General features: G+C 36.7%; 1 protein-coding gene across 1 annotated transcript; it reads left to right on the forward strand.

Annotated features, from left to right (window-relative positions):
* Positions 1–7,337: 7,337 nt before the first annotated feature.
* LOC117452565 (interleukin-1 beta-like) lies at positions 7,338–9,883 on the forward strand. Its single transcript, XM_034091275.1, has 5 exons — positions 7,338–7,421; positions 7,734–7,955; positions 8,441–8,608; positions 8,960–9,093; positions 9,283–9,883. The coding sequence occupies exons 2-5, from the start codon at positions 7,742–7,744 to the stop codon at positions 9,520–9,522; spliced, it is 756 nt and encodes a 251-aa protein (XP_033947166.1). The 5' UTR covers positions 7,338–7,421; positions 7,734–7,741; the 3' UTR covers positions 9,523–9,883.
* Positions 9,884–9,978: the final 95 nt, after the last annotated feature.

A 9,978-nucleotide genomic window follows, 5' to 3' on the forward strand; every position in this document is an offset into this window, starting at 1 on the left:
TACGGGAAACAATATTGTATATTTCTTTTGGTTTTCACAATGCCTGTTTTTCACAGAACTGCACACACTCCAGTTGTATTTTACTGTACTTTCTGAGGAGATTTTAAAGGAAAGGTCTTTCCTAAAACTCATAAATGTTGTGTCTTGTGACAGATTTTTCTTTGATTGATTTCAAGATTTTTTTAGTGACATAAAACATGAAAAATTAACCATAAATCTTTTTTTGATTTTAAAACCAAAGAGAAAGGGCTGCTTTCTAGTCTTCTTATTCCCTGATGTTCAGCATTCACACAACCAGACATCTGTGGTTGTGTGAACTACATATACCAGAATGCAATGCAGCCAAATGAAACTTTTTTATTTTCCTAAGCAGATACATGTTTTGTTTATCCCATATTAATCACAGGTGAATCCAACAAGTTCCCATCAGCAATACTAAATGTTGTTAAAGGAATCCTGGGAAATGTAGGACATCAGGAGAAGGAGTAGACAATACATGCTGAAGGGAAGTGGGTCCACTTTGAAGGTCACCTATTTTGCAAAATCCACTTTTCCATGTCTCCTATACATGTGTGTTAAGAGACTCGGAAAGTTTCAGGAGAAAAATATTCGCTCTCTTTTTGTCCTCATCCATATAAATACAATATACTATATACTATATAGTACTATAAATATAAATAGTCTGAATGTGAGCTGATCAGATTTGGCTACGTTGTGATGTCACAATGTGTTTTGGGTTGGACAACCATTAGTCAATAACCACACAAGGTAACCCCCCACGTTATCACCTGAATAGAGCACCTTTGTGTTTTTTAAAACTAATCATCTCTCAGAGGGGCGTGGCCAGCAGCAGCTCATTAGCATTTAAAGCTACAGACACAGAATCAGCACTTTTGAAACAGGGCTGAAACAGAGGGGTTTATGGGATGCTACGATGCACACTTCATAGACATGTTTTGTATTTATCTGAGACCTATAATATATTGCTAAAAAGATTGTATAATAGGGGACCTTTAAAGTTTGTGAAGTTGGACTTTTTTTTGGTGGTCAACATCATCTGTTTCCCTAACAGCAAAAAATTATGTGAAATTCTCTCTTCCTCTTCTGCAGATGACAATATCATGTTCAGTGTGGATCTGAAACAAAAACCCTGACACAAAAGGAGAAATCTAATTATGTTTTCAAATGAATTGCCTTCCTTTTTTTCAGGTTTTCTCATTTAGGGTAGTTTGTCACAAGTGTAAAAAACAAAAAGACCAAGAAAAGTAACTTACTGTAATTTGAGTCAGTACATTTCAGGCTACTCTGCTGATGCACCACACAAGACATATTTTTCTGAAACCACCATACATTATATCTAAAGATTTGACCTTTCAAACGAACACATGTATAGAATTTGAAGATGGCAGCCAGTTTCCGGAAGTAGCCATGATAGTTGAACTTTGTCTTAATGTCATGTGTTTTGGACGACTTTCTGCCAAAGACACGAGCAGCTTTATGAAGAATAATTAGACAAGTTGTTTTATGGTGCATTGTGGGTCGTTGCTGTCCTGGGCTCATACCAACCATTTATTTGAGTAGATATTGACTTTGCCGGGAACATTAGTTTGAATAAGACACAAGCAGATTATTTAACCTTAACTCGGAAATCTGTTATGGACTTCAGTTTTAGTGTGGTGTCCAGTTTACCTTATCCTCTAATACAGAAAGGTATGTCCAATTTATTTTTATTTTAACTCGAAAATGTTCACAATTAGGCTTATCATATTTCAATGTGGAGTTCGACAACACTAAATTCACAGCAGACTGGATTTTTAGCGACATTATTGGTTAAATTAAACCCAGTTGGCAAAGAGGGCAACAATTACATTCTGTTATTAAATATGAATAAGAGCAATAGCCAAAATGCCCCTTTTCTATGCACTAATGATTGTAGTATTCAAATTAGTTGTGCTTTTTAACTAGTCAACTATTTTGTGACCTCATGATCTTTTTGTTGGTGTGTCTTATGTTTAGTTCATATTGATTGAATAAGGAAAATCCATGTACAATGTACTTAAATAATTAAGTCAAATTTGGTTTATTATTATCTAGAATGACTTTCACCCCTGACAACTCTATGTCTGTTAGACCAGTGGTTCCCAACCTGGGGGGCGCGCCCCCCTTCGCCAAAGATCGCAGGGGGGGCGCCAGGCATCAGATTATTTGAGGCCAAATATCATATTTAGACCCTTTTTTTTCAAAAAAAAATTGTATATATAATTGGAACGTAATAAATGATTCTCGCTAAAATCCTTGTCTCTACATTACAATAAATTATAAAATTATTGATGAATTAACTTCAATAAAAATTCAAGTTAGTAGCTATTAAAGGCATAAAAAGACAGAAATATATAATTTTTTCTTTAATAGAAACTTCCAACAGGAGTTAATTGGGGGGGGCTCTTGGGAAAAAAGGTTGGGAACCCCTGTGTTAGACTATACTAAAACTCAGTTTAAAGGTCAGAAGGCGTGCTTACCTATGAATATATATCACTAAAGCTTAGATTTTATAAAGGGTCAACATCTGTTGGAATTAATCTGTTATCCAGATATAATCTGTACAATTTAAACCAAAATATATTTGTTGTGATCTTGAAAATGATCATTGTGTCTCTTCTTAATCTTTAAATGTTTGCCTGGCACCAAGCCAAGGTGTTAATCCAACACTTCCACTCACTATATGGGTGTAGTAGTTTCTGGTGCGCCATGTGGAAATATTTAAAGATGGGTTTCTCCCTCGGGAAACATTGCATAATATGGGGCAGACTGTCTATGAGCTCATGATAATACCTTTAAAGAAACCTGCTTAGTGACATGTGAAAAAAAAACCTTTTTGACACAACCATTTAGAAATGTATGGCAACTGAGGTCACAAATGGGGCACTAAAGGCATTTATTGCTATATAAATACGAACAAAATAGCCCCCTTTTATCATATATAGACATACAAGCAAAATCTACTTGACAAAAAACACACTTTATTTTGAAAGGTACTGATGTTTATTTCAACCATGTGGAGTTTCTTCTGAATGCCCGGCTCTGACTTAGAATGTTTTAAAAACAAGAACTCCACATTAATTTAATTCCCTAATTTTGGGACTGGAAAGCCCGGACTGTTCTGTGATCTAAAAATGAAAGCACTTTAGCATGGAAAGCAGTATTTTTCCCAAAAAGACAAAAATGTGCCAAAGTTGCTGTCTCATAGTTCCTGTCGCAATAATGTTACTGACCAGGCTTTCATAATCACTGCTGACTCCTTAACATGACACGGCTCTTTGTTTTGTTTGTTTTTTAAATGTCTTGTCAGCACAAAAGCAAGAAGCTTAAGCATCTCTGTGGCTCACCGTTCTGTTGCCTTTACTATCTTTGAACGACTGTACTTTGATTTCATTCCTGAATTATTTTTGACATGAACACTCCCAGTTCTCACGACTTTGTATTAATTTTGTAGATTTTTGTGGCTAAGATTGTGCCCGTTTTAAATTGTAATTGGTTGGGGTTAATTATGTGTGTTTGTTGATATGTGTGAAAGCTTGTGGATCTATTTTCTTTCATCTTTTTTTACCTCAGAACAGTGTCAGTAATTGTGGTTAACTACAATCTTCTTTTTTGTATTTGTCATGATCTGAATTTGGGAACAGAGTGAATGGAGCGACTGGTGTTTAGGGGGAAATGATCGCGGTGTCCTTCATTCTCTCTGGCATGCTGTAACTTCAAAAAAACAACAACAGAGAAACAAGATGTAAATACTGTTTTATAATTTCTGTCTTAATGAGTTTTGATGATGAAGAAAGTTATTAATAAACTTGAGTTATATTTCTCTATGGACCTTTGTGATGGATTTCATTTCCTCTGAGGACTTATACACTTAAAAAGTAAAAATCTTCAGTATTTCAAAAATCTGTATTCTAATTGACCTTTATGTATTATTAATTGTTGTATCCAATTTCAGGCCTCCATAAGTTTCTGTCTTGTTATTGATAAGCTTAATATCATTTTAAACAACTCATTTGAGATATATAATCGAAAAAAATTTAACTTTCCCCTGCTTAAAATGACAAAGAATACTAGCCTTTTTCCTTTCTCTTTACTCATTGGTGTGTACAATTGTTGGTAGCAGTACTTTACTCACATGAAAGCCAGTTAAACCAGATGGTAACAATAATGGCCCATGGAGATGAAACATCCACTTTTGGTTTATTGCTGCAGGTTGCGGCTGGTTTGTAATTTACACACATGGACAAGGAACTGAGATTACGCCGTTTTACGTAAATGCGTTATTCACTTGAGTAATCCCAAATCTTAGCTCCTCTTCTCTTACATCACTGGGAAATGTATCCGTTAAACTGGTTCTTCCGGATGTTACTCATCATCATGAACAAGTGATATGAAAGAATTAAAACTATGGATATACCAATAAAGTATATGATTACTGATCTCATGAAACTCCCTTTTGATGACACTAGGCTGGGCGAATCCAATGTAGAAACCTACTATTAGAAAAACAGAGTACATACACTGAACAAATATATAAACGCAACATTTCTGTTTTTGCTCTCATTTGTCATGAGATGAACTCAAAATCTAAAACATTTTCTATATACACAAAATAACCATTTCTCTCAAATATTGTTCACAAATCTGAAAAAATCTGTGATAGTGAGCACTTCGCCTTTGCCGAGATAATCCATCCCACCTCACAGGTGTGGCATATCAAGATGCTGATTAGACAGCATGATTATTGCACAGGTGTGCCTTAGGCTGGCCACAATAAAAGGCCACTCTGAAACGTGCAGTTTTGCTTTATTGGGGGGGTCTGGGGGGGTCCGAAAACCAGTCAGTATCTGGTGTGAGGGGTAGGGGTAGGGTTAGGGTAATGTTGTGAATCGAGTGGCCTGTGTTCGTCGTCCATAACATACACCTGCCCATACCATAACCCCACCACCACCATGGGCTAAATTGTTGGCTAATTCTTGTAGTTTAGCATATTTCTATATTTAAAAAAGTAATTTCTACTTCTGCTTATTTTCCGCTGGCAACTCCAGTTCGATCATTAGTCAGCAGCAATATAGGAGTGATTCACACAGCGTAAGAGCAACAACATGACTGTGATTCAACCACCACACACACACACACACACACACACACACACACACACACACACACACACACACACACACACACACACACACACACACACACACACACACACACACGCACGCACACCCACACACACACAACTCCAGACAAATCAAATATTTCCACTACTTTTCCTCCGATCGGTCTCAATTGGATAATCAAACATCAAAACAAGGCATTCCTTAATTTCCCAGCTTTCTTCTGTTCCCCCAATGTCTTAAACTTAAAAGTACATTTTACTATGAAGAGAAAGGGTACGCTCTGGACTCCATTCATCATTGTCCAGAAGGCAAGGTGGTTGTTTGACATCCTATCTACAACTTAACCTATATGTAAAACCAAAGACATGATCATTTATTTTAAAAGACATCTCCACATAGGAATTCTTATGCATCTAACTTGGGGCAATTATTAACTCAAACTTTGAAGCAAATTGTGAAGCTGTGTTCAAAAAGGGGCACCAGCATTTGTTCTGAACCTGATGCACATTTTCCGTGTTTTAAATAAGACTTACAAATCATGATGTAAAAGAAACGTTTAAAATGAACAGATTTTAAAAAAATTATCTTAATGGAATAAATATTCAAATAAACTCCAGGTTTTTTTGTGAGAGCTTGGAGCAGCAGATTAGAAATACATTTTGAAGCTTAGCCAATTAGCGCTTAGCTGCACGAAGATTGTAGACGGGGCATATATTATTAACACTGACGTTGTTGAAATTGCCAATTTTGTCACCACAACCTTTAATAGTGTATAATTCATGAAAAATGTTTTAGCGTACAAACCATATACAATCATGAGAACAATTATACTCTTCACACTTGGTGGAATGAGGTTTGTTATTACGCCTACACACTTTGAAATATAAAGACACCTTGGGCGCATAAACTAAAATTGGTTTGGCTTGGACTTGACTGTAGTTTTCCTATACACTCAGTATTTGATATAACTACCATTTCACTCCTCCAGCAGTATGGGTTCACTCTGGTTGAATCCAGCCTGGGAGCCGTGGGTGACGCAGCTTCCCCTTGCATCACAACAGGGAAGTGATGAAATGTGAGATTGAGCCGCTGTTATGTAACTCTAAACAATAAGCAAGTCTACTATGGCTGGTGGAATATTTGTTCACATCAAAAGGACCACAAAACCCTGCTCAAATACGTGTAAGATTAGGTCATAGCAGAGAAGAAAGTCTCACTTTGCATAATGAACTGTACCATATTTACAGAAGGCTTTCTGTATTTTATGGTATTTCCAAAACACTTTTACGCAGTTTTGACTAATAAAAATGTATCTTCTTGCACAGGGTCAGCAGAGCGGTGGAGGATGCTTCCTTCATATTGTTTTCAACATGAAAACCCAAATATTGTTTATTTTTTTAACATTTATATTTTATTAAACATTTTCAAAAGACAAAAACACACGGACAAGGAAATGGCTCACACACATCACAAATAGGACAGGTCATAACATGAAGGGTGGGGGGCAGGGGGATTACAGTTACATTTGATGTATGCATATGGCGTTGTATTTATACATGATTTGACGACAAATATTGTTTATAAAAAGAAAAGATTTGTTTTTCAGTCTTGTGTGTAATTTGATTGAGAGAAAACACCAAGATGTATTTTCTTCTTAATGAATGTGAACCCATGATAACTCTATTTTATTGTTGAATCTGTTTTTCAAGCTTTAGATGTTGCATGTTTGGCAGTTCTACTTGGCAGTTTTTTATTCAATGTGATTCATTGGTGTTTGAGTCCAATTTACAACCTAAAAAAACATGCAGTAAACTTCAATGAAATGTATTTGAATAACAATTGGTAGGGGGGTTAGCTGGTGAGATGTTTGTTTTCCAGAATTGAAACATAAAAATATTCTTTAATAGACAACACACTTGTTATTATTACTGCATTAAATGATGTACTAAATGTTAGAACGTATTACCACTCTGATTTCTTATTCAACATGTGTTATCAAGCTTATAGCTCAATGTGTGTGTGTCACAATCACACTAAGTCTGAGTAGTGTGTGTACGCAGTAGGTGTACAAGTACAGTATTTCATCACACATGTCACAGTGAGCGCATAGAGAGACCATCCCACTTCCTTATGCGGAGGGGAATTACCTTGACAGTGTATAAAGCCTGAAGATCAGCACAGGCAGACAGAACACCAACAACAGGCAACTGCTGGGATCTTAACCATACACTAAAACAACTTCTATATTGACCTTAACAGGTAAATGGCTTTTCTTGGCATATTTTTCTCTTTCAATCTTGAGAAGATTTTAAACAGGATATTTGCTTTGCTTTCTTTGTTTGATACTCTCTTTAAAATACCTAGTGTAACAAACTGCTAAAACAGTACAAGTGTTGATATAGGTGTACTAGCTAAACAAGGAAGTGAATGGGTAAATAATCCAATTTAAGATACAGAATATTAGATAAAACTGGTAAAATGAAGCTGTAAACATGTAATGTAAACATGTTAATTATGCGGTGTGATTAGGTGACATCTAAAAATCTCTTTGTCCTCCTGATCTTCAATCAGAAAAAAAGATGGAATTCGAGATGAAATGCAACATGAGCCAGATGTGGAGCTCCGATGTGCAGTCGGGGCTGGACTTTGAGATTACCCATCATCCCCTGACAATGAGGAAAGTGGTCCACCTCATCATCGCCATGGAGAGGATGAAGGGCTCAGAATCAACGTTGAACACTGAATTCAGAGATGAAAACCTCCTCAACTTCATCATGGATAGCATAGTGGAAGGTAATAAAGCTGGCTTTATTTCACGGTATCCCTTAACAAAATGTGTGGGCTTTTTTTCTCTGTTAGCATAGAGGTTTACATTTGCGCTACCCACAGTGAATCTGTATATATAAAAACAGAAATGCTGTCATCTAATTCATTCATGGAGTGAACATCTGACATCTTGTTGGCCTTTACACACAATGTTTATCATTTTTAAATAACTTGAACACCCACATCCATACAAACTTTGTTTCACTTATTTGCTCTTTTAACTCACTTATAATAGTGGGACATCCAACACTGAGTTTATCTATAGCTGTATTTAAAGTCTGTACATGCATACTGTAGTGTATGATATAATGTATGCTAAGCAGCAGCAGTACATTATTCATGAATGTCTTTTTAAAACAGGAAAATAACAACTCTGGCAGTTATTTCTCGTTCACAATGAGATCACAACCGCAACATAACTAATCAAGTGTGTAACTTTTCCTTCCCCACAGAGCAAATTGTGTTCGAGTGTGCCTCTGCTCCACCAGCTCAGATCACACGGACGGACGAAGAACAGCAGCAAAACATAACCGACGGCGAGAAGAGGAGCTTAGTTATGGTCCAAAACAGCATGGAGCTCCATGCAGTGACGCTGCAGGGAGGCGCTGATTCCAGAAAAGGTGATTACTTGTGACAGTTTGATTGGAAAGTAAGATAATCCTTCTCTATTTTATATATAGAGATAGTGTTCCTAACTAATCGTCTTACTTTAAGCCTTTAAAAGGAGGTCACAAGGTGGAGAACCATTACCCACTTCCCTTTGCAATGTAACGGAAATATTAAGCAGCAGCTTCACTGGACTGGTGTAACTGATTTTATTGTATACAAATGTTAACTTGAAATGTATAAATCATTAACCTGCTTGATGCCTTGTCTTATTGCTGCTGTACATGTTCCTCCTGCATGACAGAAGGTGACATGGTTGTTCCGCTTTCATCAAAGTGAACCTGTATCTTGTGTTCTCTCCTCAGTTTTCCTGAACATGTCGACCTTTTTGCACCCTGCGTCCACCATTGGGGGCAGAACTGTGGCTCTGGGCATCAGGGGCCAAAATCTGTACCTGTCATGCCGCAAGGATGGTGACAGTCCAACCTTGCATCTGGAGGTAAAACTCATGAATTATTATATAAATCTCACATAAAGATCACTGCCTTTGTAATAATAAAGGGAAATAGTTCCAATACGGCCTGAAAGAAAAACAGCACATTTGTACATGAATTTACTTTTTGAGCTAGTAATTTTGTCTGGAGTGATAGTCAACCTTCTGACATTCTTCTATCTTTTCACACCTCAGACATTGGAGGAAAATAGTCTGTTGAACATCAGCTCAGACAGCGACATGGTGCGATTTCTCTTCTACAAACAGGACACCGGGGTGAACATCAGCACCCTCATGTCTGTCGCTCAACCCAACTGGTACATCAGCACAGCAGAGCAAAACAACAAGCCGGTGGAAATGTGCCTGGAGACCGCCAAACGCTTCCGCTCCTTCAACATTGGTGACATCCAAGGAAATGTTGATCGCCAGAGTTAAAAACCTACCAAAGAAACTGGCAGTCTAGATTGACCCTCTTAAGAGGAAAATGTGGATAGTGTACATTACACTGCACTTTTTGATTTAAAAAAAGCAATGATTTTTTGAAAGTCTCTTTCCTGTATGTACCAAGTACACAAAGTGAAAAGCTTAGTGTATTTAAAAAAGTCATGTTTCACCAGAAGGTGGCCTTATTGTGCTATCTGGTGAACACCATGTATTTATTTTGCTGATTAACATGATGCACTGTTAATGCTTTTTTATCTAATTATTTATTATTTATGCACCATTTCAAAATGTGTATTTATTTGAAAGAATGGTAACTAACAAGTATTTAAATTGTGTACTGTGAAATATTTAATAAAGCCTTATAACTTATTAGAATGTGTGTTTTATATGTTCAATCAGTGTTTAGTTTATAATAAAGGGATTCACAACAGACATCAGCTGTCGTTC

This window comes from Pseudochaenichthys georgianus, chromosome 9 (genome assembly GCF_902827115.2).
Source record: "Pseudochaenichthys georgianus chromosome 9, fPseGeo1.2, whole genome shotgun sequence".
Taxonomy (NCBI): domain Eukaryota; kingdom Metazoa; phylum Chordata; class Actinopteri; order Perciformes; family Channichthyidae; genus Pseudochaenichthys; species Pseudochaenichthys georgianus.